The sequence below is a fragment of the Melozone crissalis genome, unplaced genomic scaffold (genome assembly GCF_028551555.1).
Source record: "Melozone crissalis strain CALT ecotype California unplaced genomic scaffold, PUWL_Pcris_2 ptg000018l_1, whole genome shotgun sequence".
Classification (NCBI taxonomy): Eukaryota; Metazoa; Chordata; class Aves; order Passeriformes; family Passerellidae; genus Melozone; species Melozone crissalis.
Genome location: NW_026535796.1, coordinates 24,648,038 through 24,668,235, shown reverse-complemented (window position 1 = coordinate 24,668,235; position 20,198 = coordinate 24,648,038). Strand labels below are relative to the sequence as shown.

At 40.6% G+C, this 20,198-nt stretch overlaps 1 protein-coding gene across 19 annotated transcripts in view; it reads left to right on the top strand.

The window, feature by feature from the left end:
* Positions 1-7,789: 7,789 nt before the first annotated feature.
* Positions 7,790-20,198, top strand: part of GPHN (gephyrin) — a 270,748-nt gene continuing 258,339 nt past the window's right edge. For all 19 annotated transcript variants that reach the window (XM_054276499.1, XM_054276497.1, XM_054276495.1 and 16 more), the window contains exon 1: positions 7,790-7,887. In XM_054276499.1, coding sequence (XP_054132474.1) covers positions 7,824-7,887 — 64 coding nt within the window. In that variant the 5' untranslated portion in view covers positions 7,790-7,823. The remainder of the gene's footprint in view (positions 7,888-20,198) is intronic.

The window sequence follows — 20,198 nt, the reverse complement described above, 5'->3', positions numbered from 1 at the left end:
CCATATTTTGGATTTAGTTTGAGACTATGACAAACATTCAGAAAGGTCCTCCTAGCACCAATGTATTGCCTTCTCTAAGGGGTTTTAAGAGTCAGTTTGCCTAAACAGCTACTGAACTGGGATAGAAGATTTCTGGACATACATAGTTTGACTAAGTTTCTTAATCTTTTAAAGACAGATAATAAATTTCAGCAATTTCTAAACATTTCAAAACATACAAGTGAAAATTGATGCATCAGAATTATACCATAAAGGTAAATATGCATGTCAGTAACTTCTTGAAACTCCTGTTTATAGATTGATAAGTTATATGTTTTAAAATATAATTTCAAGTGATGCCTCTGTTTCAAATTTGATAAACAGCTACAGCCACAGGAAAAATAGACAAAAATTTTAAATATTGCAATTAAATATGAGACAAGTTTAATATGAAGTGGTAAAATACCAATGTTTCTAATAAATCTGGCTAAAAGGAACAATAGTTTGATCATGCAAACTTTGAGTGCAGTCAGAAATACCACTTTTTTTCACATTATTGTGTTTTGGGATGTCATTCCCTGAAGTGTTGCAAACCAATTAAAAAAACCAAAGAGGAAGATTGTTTCCCTTTTCCAAGTTTCATTGGTCCCTTCCTCCCATTCACACTGATTGCTGTGCTATCTCTGGCACTCCTCAGACCCATCTGCGAGTGAGTTTTCTGCCAGACCATGTTAAATCCTGCACAGATTTTTGCCACAGGAGTGAAATGCCTTGGCTGACAGAGGAGTCTGATGCGTGCGGCGCCAGAGAGGAGTGAGGATCAGGTGTGGAGAGAGGGTGTGGGGGGCAGGAAGAGTGCAATAGGATGAAGCAGCGACGCACCTGCAGCTATAAATCCCATCTCAGATACAGAAACACTAGAACCTGAGATGCTAACATTTTCAAAAAACATTTTCAAAAGGGACAAGAAGGATTTCAGTTAACTGAGGGAGAGAGAAAAAATTTGTTTAGTTCTTTAACATAGTTCTCTTAGAAGCAAGGACCTTAAAACAGAAACACTTTACTTCTAGTCTCTGTTCCAGTTTTAGATTAAATGTTGACTAAAATTGTGATTGGAACCCAAGTCTCTTTTTTCCCAGGAGAGTTCTTTAATACCTTGAATAGTCAGTCATGCTTGGGTATTCACCTTCGGGCTTAAGAATAATTATTTACTTACCCAAAGTACAAACTCTGTAAACAAGAAGGACCTGGAAGCATTACACATCCAGAGCAGCTGACAGCTTGCTCCCTGGCACATTTGGAGCTGTAGATTTAAGTTCAGATTTCAGCCACTCTTTGACTGGAGAGCTGAAACACTTTTGAACTCTCAGGTCCCAGCTGAATGGCTTGTCTTTCTATTGATATGAAGCCCAAGTTTGTGTCCATATGCTGCTTCAGCAGGAGCCAAGGAGACTGTGGCAGATCCTTAATCAGGAAACCATAATAACACAGCATCTATCAGCTGGTTGTGATGCAGCCAGCAGCTCTGTTACCTTCCTCTCTGTAAAACCAGAGTAATAGTGGATAATCAGGATAAATACACTGATGGTGATACACCTGGATACTCAAGCAATGGCTATTACACCAGCATTTCAAACAAGATGTGCAGAAGGACAGATGGAAGATAGGTACATACAGGACTAAAGACTGCCATGGAAATGCAAAGAAAAAAAAGAAAGTTTTTTTACCAGAAAGCTTATTTTTTCTATGTGTTTTTCTGCTTGAACTTTGATTAACTGTAGTAGTCTATTGATTACCACAGTCTGACTATACTGTAAGTTTAGGAAGCATCTGAGATGAAGCTGAGGTAAGAAAGAATTCTAGAGCAAGACTAAGTGATCTACTACAAAGTACATCCAACTATTTTTAGCCCTGTCTAAAGCAAAAACATATGAAACCCTAATAATACACAGAGGATGCATATTAAAATCTTTTTGCATTTAATATGACTACATGAAATGGCTTGCAAATATACTATGTCATTTGTGTCCCTTGGTAATTTTGTAGTCACACAGGTGGCAACTTAAACAAATCTTTGCTACAGGCTTCAAAGAAGGTAAAGGCTTGAGCCACAGCTGGGCCAAGAACTCTTCTGGTAAAAAAACCCACAAAGGTGCAGAGTGACCTAGTGAGAATGATGCACACCAATCATGGGGTTAACACATGAAAAACAGGTGTACTTTCCAAGACTCATTTATCAAAGAACAAAGGCAGTTGTGGGTACAAAGAGTCTCATGTGTCACATTGTATGCAATTTGACAACAAGCCAACCACTTTATACCATAAATATAACATAAATGACCTAAATCAGGATTTATGAGGCTGGAGAGGGCATGGCCACTTGCTTTTTGCCTGAATTTTATTTTTTTATATAGTTACATATGTCTGAAGGTGGACAGACCCTCTGAAAGCCACTGTCACATTGCTGAGAGCTGAAATCCAATATTCGAAAATGCACATTGGTGAATTTGCCTTCAGCCAAGCTGGCAGGAGGCTGCAGCTGCTCTTTGCCATAAAGAATCTTTTTCTTCCTTAGAGGATCTATTCTAATAGTTTTAATGCTTATACTAAGTCAAAGCAAACTAAACAGCAAGGTTTCCTGCAGGAGAATAATTTTTTCACTTTTGGATACAACATGTGATGATTATTTGTGGTTAGTTCTTTCCAAAATATTATAGTTTAATTTGGGTTCAAAATACCTTCTCTTTCCTCTTTCTCCCTTATTTCATACAGTTTGGAGTCATCTTGCTCATTAATCAAGATCAAGATACCTTAAGGTTTTATGTCATCTCTTACAAAAAACCAAGGAGAAATACAGATAAAGGAAAATAATGTATGGAAAGAACTGATTCAGCTCATCAGAATTCTGAATTTAGTTTACATGAGATCCAAAAGCATTTTCCTGCTTTTCATATCCAAGTCCTTAATGAGGCAGTTTTGTCAAAGTGAAATCTCAAAAATAGAATGTTCCAGTAAGATGTCTTTTAAATCTGTCTACTCTTTGTGTATGCTAAACTCATCAAATGCTTTTCTAAAATAGCTACTGTTTTGCAGCAAACGAAGCACAGACAATTGAATGTGTCAACACCACTCGTGGAGTCACGCTAAGATTCATTTATTTTTGTCAGGCACCCATACTAGTAGTGAATCAATGGCACTGCATTTGTAGTCAGATGTCACACATATTGCAAACCTATCTCAAAGGCTTTGGTTCTGCTCTCGGATGGGCTGTACACTGCAGTAAGGGCTGCAGTGACCCACGAGAATTGGCACCTGGGAGCATCAAGATTGCCTGTGGCTGGCCCCATTTCCAAATTACTCTAAAAGAAAGGAAACCCTGCTTTAGTGTAGTGCTATTCAAGAAAAGCCTACTTTGTCAGATTAACACAGAATAACTACAGAAAAATATCTGGTGCATAATTTTCAAGGTGGAACCAAGAAAGTAGTAGGGCCAGCTCAATGGATGGTGTTCAAAAAGATAAAGATGATGAATCAAAAGACAATCCTTATCACAGGATCTGCAAGACCTCCCCTGCTCCTTAGAGAAGGATTCAAACCTTGTTACCATGCTGAGGATATACTTCAGTCTGGAACTTCCCTGCCTAGGAATTCCGTCTGGGAAAGTCTGGACAAAAATTTGTGTGTCTGCATAACGCAAAAAACCACAGTGGTCCAACATGTCCTGGACAAAGATCTACAGAACACTCTTTTCCAGAGACTCATAGAAACAGAAACATTTATTCAACTGAGCAGCAGAACAGTAACATCTGAAATCTCAGACAAAGAAAGACAAGCTGGATAGACGCGCTTTGTGCATTAAATAATGAGCATACAGGGGTTTGCTATAGCCTTTATCACGGGAAGGATGACTGGAAAGGAAGAGTTTTTTTTGGTCTGACCTGGTACGAGAGTAAGAGAAAAAAGGCTGCAATGGGTTTGAATTGGAGGCAGCTCAAATGGCTGTCACTGCCACAGCCATCAAAGTCATAGCACATAAGCTCAGTAAATATCACTCTTCCAGATGTTGCTGTTTCTAAGAATATATGTGAGGTTGTATCCTAGAGCATATGGTGCCATTTCAAAAGTTGCACCACAGTAGGCAGCTGAGTGGGAGGAGGCAGGAAGGGAGAGAGTATGCATGGATGTCTCTCAAGGCCACCTTTCCTTTGGAGTTTTCCACATGCCTGTCATTGCTGCAAATGCCCACGTTGCAAACAGGAATCAGCTAAATTGTGATGTAGTTTGTTACCAAGTGGAAGAGTTAACAGCTTCTCTTATCATGTAGTCTCACAGATATAGGTTATTTGCTTAATAGACAAATTTGACGTTGCAAGTATTGGTGCAATGAAAGGAGTAGTTAAGTTTTACTGTAAGCAAAACACATTTTGCTTCCCACTAATAGTTAGAGCAATCACTGAAATTGGGTTCCTACTCATGACTGGAGGTAGAATTCCAGAAAGGATTCTCAGGAGGCCTCTGGCAATGTTCAGGTGGCAAGGATGAACTATGGAATATGCCATGAAGACATTTGGATGGTTTTCTAATCCTACATAGCTAAAATATGGTGCATGATCTGTATTTTTCCTAGATGCTTGCCCAAGGAAATGGATCGTTTGGAGAAATCACCTCTCGCACCCTCTTTTAGAGTGATGAATATTGTGCTACATCTGTGGCAGTGGTTACACATGTAAATGTTTGTACTCTTCTTTTTCAAAATTTGTAGATCAACACAGAGTATGTAAACATATCAGAAAGTAATAACTTGTAATAGACTGACTTTAAAACAACAGCCGAATTGGAAAATCTTTTTATTTTAAAGTCTCAGCCTTAGTTTCCTGCCTGTTTATAGACTCACATGAATAAGCTGGAGATACAACTTTGTTTCCTATTACTTAACCATTGAGCCAGCTAGTCTCTTGACCTTACTTGGATTTGCACCAGTGGCACAAATTAAAATGTTTTAAATTTTAATTAATGATTTATTAAACCAGCTAGTTAATGTCTTCAGCAGGATCTGCACCAATGGCACACAGTTGAAGAGCCATGTCCCGCTGCTGATCCAAACATCCAACCAGTTGTAAACAAAAGAGAATAGAGTAAGAAGTTATAGTTAAGGAGTTACTAAAAAAAAACAAAAATCAGATCCACAAGACAACAAAACTATAGAAATTATACTGAATCCTTATTGTAAATATGAAGTGTCTGATCACTTTCACGGAGAGTTCAAATCATCCTTTCCCACACTGTAATGAAGAAAACAATCTTCCTGTAATCATACTGAAGGCTCCTTATTTTAATAGTTAAGATTTCTACAGGTTACTATGGAGGTTAGTACAGGAGCCTCCTGTCTGCTCAAAGTGTTTTCCCCAAATAAAAGTATGTAAAAGATGTAATTCAGTGGTGCTTATGATAAACTGAGAAAGCCACTCTGTTTCCCAGTAGACCACATGGAACAAGCATGGCTGGCAGAGCCAGCTTGATGAAAAGGCAGTGCTTCAGTTAACAGAGATACTAATAATTGCCAGCTGGCAGACAAAATAATGTAAAAACTTTGCTGAGAGGTTACTGAATTGAGTTATACTTCAACTCTGACACGAGCAGGGCAAAATGTGACTATCAGCTTTATATTGACTTTGATGAGGAAAACTTGTTTTTCTCTGGATAGTCAATGTGAACTCCAGTGTGGATTGCTAGCACAATTAGAATATGTCCCTGCAGTAAAAGGCTTCTGCATCACACACACTTGTTTTCTTGCTGTGTCACAAATTTGACTGCAGGACATCATCCCATTCACAACCTTCTCCTGAACTATTATGGATCTCCCATCCAGTTTACAAGGCTTTTCACATCACAGTAACAAACCCCCATTGTCAATTTCAGCTTCTCATCAATTTCAGTGTTTTAAAAATTTGTAAACTTATTTTGTTGCTTTAATACAATCATCTACTACATTTCTGTACCAAAAATTCTCATACAAATCCCTCTAGTAGGCACTTATAAATCCAGAAATAATACACCTAATGCTGCCAGTGGAATCTGAATTTTGCTCCTCCTTCTTACCATCCACAAGAGCAACAAATCAACAGGCTACACAGGGAGACTGAGATGCTCTGAATAAACAATACTGTTTTTAGGGTGTGAGAATCCTCTGCAGGAACTACAAAATGTCAAGCTATTTGCTCTCACTTTAGATAATTTCAGATACGTTTGCAAAAAAAAAAAAATCTTTTTGCCTTGTCTACAGCACAATATTCAACAAATAGTGTCTGAACCCATGAGGGAACAGCAGTATGAGCACCAGAGATGCAGTATATCTTCAGTAACCATGCTGTTTTGGGTTCAGGCTTACACCCACCCACATATGTTGTATTATACCATTGCATAACCAGAGATCCCTGGAGCCTGGATTCTCAGTCTCTATGGCTGCACACACTGCAACTGCTGTGCCAATACAGAAATACTGATATCGTGTGCTGCTGCACACCCCACCAAAGTGCTACTAGTGTGACTTCCCCATAGACAGAGGATATTTCTTCAGTCCTTTCTTTCTTTCTTTCTTTTTTTTTTTTTTTTTTTTTTTTGTGCTAGCCGTTCATCGAAGAAAGTGATATGCTAAGGAGAAAACTGAAGTGGTTCATTTAGGTACATACAAATTACACATGCTTTCAATAATTGCTTGTTAGTAGGCAGTCAAAAGGAGACTAATACAGAGTCTGCTATTAGTAAGATAGCATTGAAGATGCAAGAGGAATACCCAAAAATATAAAGATCTGCAGAAGTCAGGGGACTTGAATTTTGACAATGGGTTATCATTTGTAGTTGGTGATGGTGCTAATCAATGTAGAAGACGTTTGCCCACATATTTATTCAAAACGAGTTTTAATGTTTGCTTCCTGAGAGTATCCAGTGTAACATAACTTAGACAAAAAAAGATGACAGTAAGTCACTTTGTCAAAACAACTGTTGCTTTGTTGTGTAACAACAGCTTTAGTCTCAGAGTAAAGGGGAAGAACTCACAGGTGAGAGAAGAGGCCTGGAAAGGTAAAAAAAAACAATCCTGCTGAGCCCTGCTGAGGAAATTGGTGGGGGGAAATAATGTATGTCTTTATTTCCAGCCTGGAGAACAGGAGCTCAGGGGTGACCTCCTCGCTGTCCAGAGCCACCTGAAAGGAGGCGCAGCCGGGTGCGGGTCGGCCTCATCTCCGGGCAGCCAGCGACAGGACAAGGGTCTGTCAGTCTGTCAGTCTGAAGCTGCAGCAGGGGAGGCTCCGGCTGGACGCCAGGAAGAGGTTTTTCACAGAGACGGAGATTAGCCGTGGCAGCGGGCTGCGCAGGGAGGAGGTGCAGCCACGTCCCTGGAGGTGTTTGACAGAGGACTGGATGTGGTGTCAGGGCCGTGCTCTGCTCGGCAAGGCTGCTCATAGCTGACGATCACAGAGGTCTTTTCCAGCCAAATTGAATCTGTGCCTCTGTGGTGTCACGCTACCCAAGAGCAGGGATGATGACCACCCTTGCTATCTGTCTATTCCCTTTTTCCGAAGTCTCGGGAATGAACCTGCCAGCGCCTGCAATCAGGGATGCCCAGGCTCGGGCTGGGTTCTCGGCGCTGGATTGGTGCTGCCTGCGCCGCGCGCACCGCGCTAGTCTCGCACCCCCCCGGCGCCGTCGTAGCCCAGGCCCCGCCCCCGCCCCGGCCCCGCCCCTCATCCCCGCCCCGCCACCCCGGCCCCGCCCACTCTGCGCCCGCGCCGCTCCCGCGCCGCCTCCCCCCCCCCCCCCCGGCAGTGCGGTCCTGCGCCGCGAACATGGCGTCGGAGGGGATGATCCTGACGAACCACGACCACCAGATCCGCGTCGGCGTCCTCACAGGTATCGGGCCGCGCCGGGCACGGCGCTGGGGACGCGCGGGGGGCGGCCGCGGGTCGGTGCGCGCCTCAGGCCGCCCCGCGGGGTGCCCCGCCGGCCGCCCGTCTCTCCCGTGGCGGCGCCGCCGCCGCTGCGCAGGGAGCGCCCCTCCGCCGTGCGTGCGGTACCCGAAGCCCGGAGCCGGGGTCGGGGCGTGGGGGCGGTGCTCCGGCCGCCGGCGGACGGCGTGAGCGGGGCCGGCCGGCGCTGGGCAGCGCTGCCGCAGGCGGGCGGGCGTCGCAGCCACGGGGACTGACCCGGGGATAACCCGCGCGAAGGGGACGGAGTGCGCGGGTGGGCGAACGCCGGAGGGGCGGAGGGGCCGGGACGCGGCCGGGCTTCCTCCGAGCGCGGCGGTGCCGGCAGCGCGAAGGCGCAGGAGAAGGGAGCCCGCGGCCGGCGCAGGCTGCGGGCCGGCAGGTGCCGGGCCTGCCTTCCCCGGGCGGGAGGCGGCCTCAGCTCCCGGCCGCGGGAATGCCCGAGCTGGGCACGCTCCGCACGGCAGCTCCTTTGGGATGGCTCCTTTCCCTCCCCCTCCCTGGCCTTTACTTTGGGGATCGGGAGGGGGTGGGTGGGGATGCCTGTGCCTGTGTGCTCTCTGTGGGGAGGGGGAGGAGGGCATTTATGATGCTGCCGCTCATAGCGCACGGATGATCCTTTAATAAACCCTGGCACATGACCTGCGGTGGCTGCACAGACGGGCTCCCGGAGCCGGTGCGGGTGTGACGGGCCGGGGGCTCCTGGGCCGGGGTCTCGGCGTATCCCGGAGCCCCGCGGAGCTCGGCGCAGCGGGCGGCGCGCCCAGAAGCGGAGCCCCGAGGGGTTCCGCTGTACACGGGCGTCAGCGCCGCTTCTGTGCGAGGAAGGGGCGAGAGAGACCGGCGAAATTTTTAGGCGTCAAGCTCCGTAGGTTTCAGCGGGAGCCTGGGAAGACATGATTGTTCGTGGAAAGCGGCGTTGTGAGCTCGCTCAGGAGTAGGAGGATGCTTGGAGTGAGAGAGGGGACGCTGACGGCCGAGGAGGCCTGGAGTTAACCCTGAAGTTGTTTATTCCCGCTAGCGGTGTTTGACCCGAGCGGCGCGTTCGGAGCCCGCGGCAGCCCCCGGCGCTGTTCCTGTGCCCGGTGCTGATCCCGCTGCCGGCAGCCAGGCTGGAGCCCTTCCCCTCCTTCCCTTCCCGGGAAGCGCTCGGCCGCAAGGTGATGGTGACGATAAACCGCTAGAAAAGCATGGTACATGCAAGTGGAAATCCTCAGCGTGCTTGTAAATTCCAGGCAGTCAGATCCTTAATATGGGTAGAGCGTGTTGGACCAGATGCAAAAGTCACATGGGGGGGTTTGTTCCCTTTGTTCCTGAAGGATAGGACGTGTGCCACTACCTATTACTGTAAAAGTTAAAGTGGGAAGGGAGTGCAAGCAGAATGCATATTTTTCTTTGTGTATTTTGTGCAACTTCATGGTGTGTAACGTGGATTATTATTTTCTTTTGATCAGACTTGTAATAATTTTCACATGTAAGTGTTCCCAGAATGCACTACCAGGCACATATGGTGTTATAATAACTAAAATAACTATTTAGTCTCTCAATAGGTTCAAATAGTCTTTCAGAATACACTTATTTTGTACCGTAAATCCTGTTTGATCATTGTTAAACTCTTTTAACTTTGTATCATAATTTGTAATTTCATTGAGAAGAGCTTCTGGCCTAATTTTAGTATGTTTTTTTAGAGGAAATCCAAGAGGCATAACCAAACAGAACAGTTTTAGATTTTTTACCTTAATGTGGTTGTTTTGAATTTCAGGCTAACAATTTTTGCAAATAATTATTTTTATTTTGAAAGGGGACGCCTTGGTTTCTTACAATTTTCCTAGCCCCCTTTTTGTGTGTGTTTGTAAACCTGAAATAAAATATTATTTTCTGCTCCAGCATCTCCTTTAACCTGGAAAGAGAATATTTGTACTTTCGGGGATTTGGACCCCCTAGCTGTTTCTGCTGTTTCTGCTATTTCTGCTGTTTCAGCTATGAAAAGACAAATTAAAAATGTACTCTTCTGACTTTTTCTCATAGAAATGAACTAATAATACATGCTGTTGTATGGAGGAATAAGTGTAGAAATGAAAAGGTTAGGTATGTGGACTATTTTTTTTAACATTTAGAACAGCTTAGTGATCAGAAATTAGATCATTAACATGATCATAACATGACTCCATTAGCTTTTCTAATTAAGATCATAGGCATATGTTTGTTTTCTTAGCAGTATATACTTGTGGTCTTATCAGCACAGGCATACAGATTTATGCTCCTGTTAGACTTGGTATGCTCAGTTTAGAAAATAATCAGTACTGCACCTTATGGTCATACTCAGATGAAATTTAAATTTATTTATGAAGGAGTAACTGTTGAATTAATTTGGTGTAAAGTTGTGTGTTTATTTTTAAATGAGGACATATAAAAATTATTTGGGCACATTGTTATTCTTATGTGTAGAGACTGATGCACATGGCTCCAGAGAATATTGAGAGTGAGTAATGTTTGTCACAAGGCTGAGTTTCATTGCACTGTTTTAAGTTATTGTATTTAGTTTTGCTTGGTAGACCTCTGTGATTGTGTATGTCTCGCTAGTTTCATCTAGAAACAAATGTGTACTTTTTCACTTGTGGCAAATTTACACAGGTATAGCGGATTAGAGAAATAGAAATCTTGGTTTTTGTTTACTAAAGTAACTGTGTTCAAATGCAGATTTATGCAGAATGTAGCACCTTGGGCTTTTTTTACAGAAATTACTTGCTAATTTCTCTTATTCCCTAGCTGTGGAGGTCTTTTAGTTAAGAGTCAATGATAAGAACAAAATCCATAATTAGGACGTTTTCTCAGCATGAAAGAACTGTCTTCCTGAAATCAGGAAAAATACTTTGGTGTGTACAGCATCTATGGAGTTGAAGATGACACTCATGCTTATTTTTGAGTCTCTGTATGGAAAGTTGTAGAGTTAGACTTCTTTACTGAAACAGGAGGAAAAATACAACTGACTGATTACAAAACTGTGAAACTTGAGAAATACAGGGTTATGTCTTATGCACATAGGAAGCATCACTGGTTTGTGGATAGAAATATGAATTCTAATTTTTGTGTGTTATCATTTCAGTAAGTTTTCTAATTAGTGAAGAGTGGAACCGTGAAAGTGTCATATTCAGCACCAGGGTTTAATGAAGTGTTCAGATTAAAGATATTGCTCACTTAGGTTCCAAACCTAGGTTTTCCCTCTGCTACCTTTGATATGTAGTGCAAGCACATGAGCTACTAATAGAGCTTCAGTATTATGTTGTGAGTTTACTTTTATGGTAAAATGCATTTTAAAAGGGCTGTAATGCCAAATGTCAGATTGGGAGATTTTTGTGATGGAATAACAGAGTTGGACAAACAACGTCCAAAGCTTTGTCATTTAAGTGTTCTGGATATCTTCTTTTAAAAATAAAACAGTCATGGAGAAAGAAGAAATGTGGAGTAGATAAATGAAAAAGAGGAGAGATCTCCACATTTACAGTAAAGGCTGGATTCTATGGATGTTTTGTGTGTACTGTTGTGCATCAGTGCTTCCTTAGCAAAGTGCAGGTACAGAATTACTCTGGCTGCCCCTTGCAAGCCTTTCATGTTTGGGATATCTCTAACAGAACAGTTGTTAATCAGTTACCAGTGGTGCCAGGCTGCTGGACCTGGTGTACCAAGTACAGAATTTTGTAATATTGAAGTTGGCTAGAAAAGAGGAGAAATTGTGTGCTCTGGCCAAGGTTGAATCAATATTAGGTCATCCTTCACTGGTGGTGGCATTGGTAACAGTTATATAATCTGTGACCTTTCTTGTTTTGTCAGTGACTAAAGCAGACCCTTGACTGGAACCATCCAGAGAGTTCTGAATGATGTTGCCATCTCCACTGGCTCAATGGAAAAAAACATGCTCTGGTTCTCTCTGGTTGTTCCTATTTTATGCTTTTTTCCTCTCCATCCCCATCATCTTATTTGCTTCTCTTTTTGTTTTCTCTCCAGTAAGCATTTAATGTAGCTGGCCAAAACTCAAGGTTTTGTTACATGTTTGGTTTTTTCAGAATATTGGTGATAAAAATTTGTCAGATTTTGGGTTGACTAATAACTCTTCATTCAGGTTGTCTGCTTTTGAGGCAGGTCTGTGAGAAAGTCCTCACCAGACGTAAACATCATTTTGTCTTTGCTCCTCATTTTGTATTGTTTCTTCCTTGTTTAGGAAAAAACTTTCAGGCTAACTTTTTTTCAGGCCAGTTTTATTGTGTTCAGTATTGCTTTCGATGTGGTACAGCCTTTCCCTTTCATAAAGGGAGTAAGGAGTTTAGGCAAATTTCTCTTCAGATACATTGTTCTTCCTTTCTTCCTCTGTGTAAAGATTAAAACATTTTCAATGATAGCTGTGGCCATAACCTACACAGTAAAGCAGACAAATGTTTCTGAATGTGTGACTCAGACCTTGATGTCCAGGTAACCCTGTAGTGAGGAAGATTACAGCCTTGCCTTTGTGTCTGAGACTCCTTCGTTGGTTGAAATGACTCTGAGCGTGGACATTGTGTCTGAATGTATCACTTTGAAGCAAGCTTTCTTCTGAGATGGTGAGACCCTTATCTACGTGACAACTGCAACCAAAGAGGTTGCCTGGGCAGATCTGAAGTTCAGAGATATGAATGTTTTGTAATAATTATCTTTGAGGAATGTGACAAAATACTTAGGGTGTCACTATATGTTGGTCAGACTGTTTTGGAAATGTATAGGCTGTCTGTTTCCCAACTGAAGACATTTGCCTCTTTCTTATTTTATGAGGTACCTTCTCATGACTTTCCTCTAACTGTTCATTAATAGCATGCAAGTTGCAAAGTCTCTTAGTGATGGTGGCTCTGTTCATGCTTTGGAATTAGTGGGAAACTTTCTTACAGAGGTGCTTGCAGGAGGAGGAGGACTGACACTAGGTTTCCTAGGAGTTATCATCAAGTTGCCCTAATTGTGTAAATTGAGGTTGCTTACTTTTTGTTTGTGATCTGACTTCTGTCCAGAATTATACCTTATTGGGCACTTATCTTCAAAACATAGATTAAAGGCAGTACCTTCTCCTGGGAGCCTTAGTTAGAGAAACACTGTGCTTCCATTAAACACTCTGGATTCAGAGTAACATTGATTTTCATCTTTCTCACCTGTAAGACTGTCCTAATGTTGAGTTTATCCATAGAAACTAGGAGATCTCCTCCCTGTTTGCCATTGGTAGCTGTACATTTTTCTTTTTGACTTTATATGGGTAGGATGATGAGCTTAATCTTGTGAACATGATCAGTAAAATCACCTCATTTCCTTTTTGTAGTCTAACTGTGCTTTACCTTTTAAACTTAGAGGAAGAAAGTCCTTGCTTCCCCCCCCCCCCCTCCCCCCCCGCCCCACCATTTTTTAGTGTATGGCATGGAACAAAAATAGGTGGCTGAAATCTCTCTGATACAGTGGACTCTTGTACTTGAAATGTAACTTGCTAGCTGTAGTATTCTTTCTTTTGAATGGGAAGTAGAAACACTGAAAGTAAAAGCACCTAAAGAAAGAGATGAAGTCATACATGGATAGTTGGGAAATGATACCTACTTGCATAAGAAGTGGGCATTAATTTGGAGAATTATGTGTTTTTATATATCAGGGGTAAGAAGTCTTGTGTACTCAGTGTTTCTTGATTTGGAGTTTACTTATCCAAATACAGTTGAAAGACTTCCATCTTCACCCACGCTCCATGTCTGTGGTTCATATTTAGCAGCACAGAGCATACCCATTACAGCATGTTTTCATTTGCTTTTCTACATTTATATTTGTCGCCTTTTCCAGTCCTGCAGGAAAACTTTCCATGTTATTTACCTTAAAAATTACTGATTGTGAATTTCATGAGGACCAGCTTAGTTCTGGGATAACCTTTAGTTGGTCTGCTGGCTTTGTTAATTGGACAGTAACAGAGTATGTGATCACCAGGCTGTGTTTTGGAGAGTCTAGCATACAAAATTCTGATATACACACAGAATTCCACCTTTATTGTTGATTTAGCCATAGCTGTCTGGAATTTTTTGTAGGTAAGCAAGAATAGATTCTGTTGTCTGCAATTTGTGAGATTCTTATGCAACAAGAGGGCATGATAACTAAAAATGAGAACAAATTTTAGTTCTTGTTAGATATTTATAATGTCTTGAAGTGTGAATTAAGGAAAAGAAATCATTTACATTCTGTTCATATGTGTAGATGCGCTATGCAACTCTCCCCCTCTTGCACAGACATGGCCTTATAATTTGTAGTGTTGTGTATGACAGAATTCTTCTTGAAAGTTTAACAGAATGCCTGGAAAAGGTCTCCTTGAAGAACTGGAGGGTAATAACCATAAAGGAAAAGAGCAGGTAGCAGCCTTTTTCCTGTGGGATGTTTTTAATTAATAAAAAAAGAGCATAGCCTTTGGCTGTTTTATCTTATCACAAAACAAATGAAAAAAATAATTTAAAATTTAAAAAGAACAGTAATTGCATAAAAAGTGCTTGGGAAAAATAGACCTAATTAGGCAGTTATTTTAGAAAATTTCATTTTGCAAGTAAGAGACTTGTATTTGATGTTTTGTTTACTTGTTTTGTTTCAAACTAATTTACTGAGGCCTATTTTATGCCTAACTTGTCAAGTGGAAAAAAATTAGCATAAACCTTTAAGAATAATCCTCTGTGTAAATTTTGCAATATCCTGCAAAACAGGGCTCTATCCTACAGTTACAATGTGGGTGAATGATGTAAGGAATAAAATGCATTTTCTGTTCCCTATACTATGAAATAAACAACAAGACTTCCACTGTCTGATTTGAATAGTTGGGGAATAGCTATGTATAGCAAAAGCTATTTTTGAGCAGTAAAATGTTTTTTGATATATACCATGACCTTCAAGAACTGACTCAACATTAATTTAGCTTTATATATATTAGGTAGAACAGTAATCTTAATAATTACATACGGATTCTGACATTTCATTATGTATTCATCATACAGATTGTGTAAGTAGATCTATAAAATAAGTAAATATATTAAGAATTGCATATGCACTTACAATCACAAGTATAGAAATACATATTTTTATTTCTTCCTTTTCTGATTCAATTATATCACTTACTCAAGTGAAGAACGTAAAGAAGCAGAATACACTTGGGATTTGAACTATAAAATTTTTGTGTGCTTTTAGTACTTACTATATGGTTATGAAATTGTTAGTTTTCTTCATTGTCCTGCATATTGTAGGGAATTTATGTGGAATATTTTTCCTTTAAAAAAAATCTTTTATGCATGTATTTTGTTGGTTTTACTGGCTATTGTATGTGACTTTTGAGATCTAAAACTGGGAAGTAGGAATTAAAGTATATGTTAAATTATACGGTGTGGTTTTATTTGGGTTTGTGTTTTTTGTGGGTTTTTTTCCATGTATTATAGTTTGGAATTTTTGGGAGGTGGGATTATAGGTGCTTTTCTTTTTTTTTTAGATGTATGCTGGAAGGGATTTAAATGCATACTGAAATCTAGGAAGTTAGTTGTTTATTCAGAATCATTTTATGGGAAGTTGTATGGATGAAAAATAAAACACATTATTTGGGAATTAAAATGAATTGCAGTAAAGTGTCTTGCAGATCTGACTCGGAATGGAAAGGCTTCTAGAATCTCTACAAATGATGCTTGTCCTTAAAAAAAAGAAATTCCCTTTATTCTTATCAAGCTGCTTTTGGTGCCATGAGATGGGCCACTTAGGAAGAAACTGATAGCAAGATGTGAGGTGAAGTCTGTAAAGTCTTAATCCAGTAATTCTTGAAGAAGCATTGAATATAGTACTAGTTAGAAATTCTGCAAACCAGCACACTTCTACACTGCTATTTCTTACCCTTCTTAAAACAATTCTCATGGGATCAGGAAGACAAATCAGACTGCCAAAGAGATTTGTTGAGCAGGTATGTATCCTTCTACTAGGTACTCACAAATCCTGTCCTGGGAAAGTGTGAGTGGCAGTAAGTTTCTGGAAGAAGAAGATTTCCAGGTATTCAAGCAGATATGACACAGTTTCCTACTGACATGACTCTTTCATATGGTGTAGAGTAGTGGCATAGCAGTGTAAATGGTGAGAAACCAAAGGCTTACTGTGGATTCCCTGTTAGAAACTTCACCTTGGAAAAAAACTGGGAGAAAGCAGCAAGATGCCTAAAGTAAGTACATATCTGCTGAGAAAAATGCTTGTTTCCAGGAAAAAAAAAGCAAAAAAAAACCAAACCAACCCAAAAGATTAAAGGGAAAATGTAGTTCTCCTTTCCTCTTTCTTAGCAAAATTTCTCGTGTTAGTTGTATGAATATTCAAGGCATGAATTAAATAAGCCTACAGCAAATCAAGGGTTCTTAAAATCAACTTCCTTGAAGAAATATGCTTTAAATTAAGCCTAGTGAGGAAAAAAGTTGTAAAACACCTTTAACAGAGAGTACAGGGACAAAGTGTTTCTGTAGATAATACACACAAAGCTCCAGGGATGCTGAGATGAAGTTGCAACAGGTGTTCCTATGTGTGTAACTCCTGCTGATTAAAACTTCATCATTGCTGGTGCACTGATTTGATACTTCAAAATTTAATACTTCAAAACTAGAATTTAGCTCAATCTAAATCTGAGTACTTCTGGTTTTAGTAAAATGTACTTGATGCTAGGCTTTTTTAATGAGTGCTGTAATCAAGCAGACTGAAAAGGCTGCAGGGGGAATTTCTTTCCCTCCTAACCTTCTATTGCAAGAGATTCCAAACCCTTCTGGTCATGTGGACATGTATCATGGCATTAAGGTAACAAAATAAAGAAAAGAAGAAGCCAGTAAAAGATATGTAGAATAAACCAGGAGACTGAGGAGGGTTTGGAGACTTTTGAGAGAAACCTCTTAACTTTTTCAAGTAAATGTGACTACAGGGTAGTGCTGTATGACATAATTCTTTGGAAAGAAGGCAAGGCACAGAGCTTTAAAAATTTGGGAGTGGTCATATTAGTGAAATGTATGTGGTTCAAGCTGGGTATGTTTGTTCCAGAATCTGATGTTTCAGAACCTAATGTTATTCTGATACCTATTTTTTAGGAATGTGCTCTGTTCCACAGTAGGAAGGTAAGCTGTGAAGCCTTAAGGTCTGATCTTGCAGTTAAATTCCAGCATGGTAAGAATTAAAGCTGTTACCAATGTCTCCAGTGTGCAGGACCTTCTTATCTGAGTGAAACTCAGGTTTTTTTCCTGAGCATCAAAAATCAAAATGGAAACTCTAAAGTTCATGTTAAAAGCTGATGAAAAAAAGCAACTGATGAAGAATTTCCTGTGATTGTTAAGCTTCAAGGAAGCTCACCTGCCTGTTCCTATTTCTTTATTCCAAAGGGTATAGCTCTAGTTTATGCACAATGGTTCCAGTACATGACTTTTCTCTTTGGCTTGGCAGTTGATCAAAGAGAATTAGAGAAAATACTAGTTGTCATTTCACCATTGTTATGTCAGAAAAGGGTTCAAGTAGACTTTCTGTGTGTGCTTTGATGAACAGAACATCTTTCTGGAAAAGCCATCTGAGGCAAATTTCTGTATAGCATTAAACTGGGACATCATGGATTATCTTTAATATTAGAAAAATCTTTTAATTCCTTGATAGCATGTCTTGTATTCCATTATTGTTAAGTTTAAGTTGCTGTGAGGACTCATCAAATCATAAGGGAGATTTTAGATGTGAAGTAGTAATAATTTTCAGTATTTCTTACCAGAATAGTAGCAGCTTTTAGTACACCCCAGAATAATTTTAGCAGGTCTTCACATTCAGATGAGTCCTAGGAACCTTTTTTGCACCGAACAAACACCCGCTAAAAATGTTCTACCTTTGCTTCAGCCTCCAGAAAGTAAATTCAGCTGTGCATATGAAAAGTATGCTGAGGAAAACTACTTTAAAATGAATGCTTGAGATCTTATTAGCATCTAGAAAGCAGCTAATGATTAGGCCACATTCAAGAGCTTTTTCAGTGTTTTAGATGTTGGGAAAACATCAGCCTGGAGCCATTTGAGGTGATAGTAAAATACATATTCTAATTCCTTCTAAGTACAAATTTAAACTCTAATACCCCCTAGATGCTGACATTCCAACCAGCAGGCATTGAAGAAAACAACCCCTCAGATGTAGAAATTCCCTATATTTGGATAATTAGGTACTCTCTCAATTCTTCAATGATAAGTACACAATTAAAAAATATTTTGTTCTGTACCTATGTAAGTCTTTTGACTGTAATTTAGTAGGTTAATTTGTGATTTCATTCAATGTAAGTAAAATCTTTGATATCAAGGGCTGCTGCTTTAGAGAAACAGACCCTAGTACTGGGGGTTTCTCCTGCAGACTGCTGAGTGTATTTTGCCTCACAATAGCTCAGAACCCATGGAGTGACCTCAGTAACTGTTGGAGTGCAGTAGGTGCACTTGTGGAGTGCATCTCATTTAGTTTTGTCCAAAGTGAATTCCACATTCATACTTTGATTCTTCACTGCAGTGTGAACCAAGTGTGATGACTGGGGACTCTTGGGACACTGGTTAAAAGCCACATTTTTGGACCACAAAAAACTACTACAGACACACTGTTGTTTTTTGCCTCCACAGGGTTGTGTGTGCCTCTTAAAATTCTTGTGCGTGCCAGAGGGGTCTTCCCCTAGGTAGCAATAAGGGGAGCTTCCTAGAAATGGGAGGTGACCAGGAAGACACTGGCTCTTGAACTGCTCTTGTGCATTTTGTGAAGGTGATGTGGGTGAGGGCAGAACCTTTGAATATTTGGATACTCTAGAGAAATTGAGATGTCTTTTGTTAACTAGCCTTGAAATGACTCTTAAGATAGCACAAGGTTCAGTAGTATGTAGAAGTATTTCAAATGTCCAAAACTAGTAATAGAATTGCAAATTTTTATAAAAGCTATAGCTAAGGAAATGACAGAAAAAGCATATTTAAATTAATCCTTAGTTTGAACATGCCCTCCTTGTACCCTGTATCTGACTTGTCTGTTAGGAAAGTACATGCAGCACCTTTTCAGGGATTTTATCTTCCTGCATTCACTACGTCTCAAGGTGAGTTACTGAGAGAATTTTCTTCTGGTATACCAGGCAGTCTGCTGTAAGTGGCCACTGCTTTGGAACCCAACAGGACTCTGTCCAGGTTTAATCTTGGGTATGATTCTATCATCACTTTTCTTGTTCACTGCCATGCCATGCTGTGCTGGCATAACCTGTTGTGTGGCTGTGCAGACAGGGAAGTGAAACAGCTGAAAATTACCCTGCCAAAAAAAACCCACCAGATCTTCTTGAGCTGAATCAGTTGTGTGATCTGGTTCAGCACAGAGCTCTGCAGACTTCTGCTCCTGTAGGTGAATGGTGAACAAGGCTGGCAATTTTTTACCTCTATTGTAATTTTTTTTTTTCAATTCTGTTCTGTTTTACTTCTATCCTGCCATTTCCATTTCTTTCCTCTGTGCAAAACAAATTTAACTGGCTAACCTAGTGGAAAAACTGCTCTTCTTTTGAGGAATTAGTTTGCTGCTGCCGGAACAGACTGAATCAACTCGGCAAGGGACCTCAGGAGTGCCAGTTTGAGGGAGGAGCTGGATTGTACAGGTAGGATAGGAAAAAGTGGGAGATAGGACTTCTGTTTTCTCAACACAGCTCAAACAGATGTAATCATGTTTGTAATTATGTTCACTTGCATAAATTGGGAAGGCAGCCTTGACACTCCTTTATTTGGCTGTGTTGCCTCCTTCCATGCAGATATTGCTTTGTCAGGCCAGGTGTCCTCTTGGTGGTATTTACTAGCTTGTGCTCATGGACAAGCAAAGACACTGCCTCTGCTCAGTAATAACCAGTAAAAAAACATGGTGAGGAAAGAGAAGGATTCGCCTGTTACAGGAAATTTTTTTGAGGAGAGGGTAATTCAAGATACATTTTTCCATTTTGTATGTAAAGATATTTGATTCATGTAGAAGTAGGAGAATATGAAGTCTGTGTTAGGCATTTATGCTTAGCAAAGAGCTGAACATCTGAGAACTTGCATGGTGAGTAACTAGAAATGCTGAACATTAGATTCCTGCAGTGTTAAATTTGGGAAAAGGTGAACACTATGTTACACATTATCAGGTGTGAAAGGTCAATTTATGAAGGTATTAATTTTTTAATAGTTAAAATTTCTAACATTA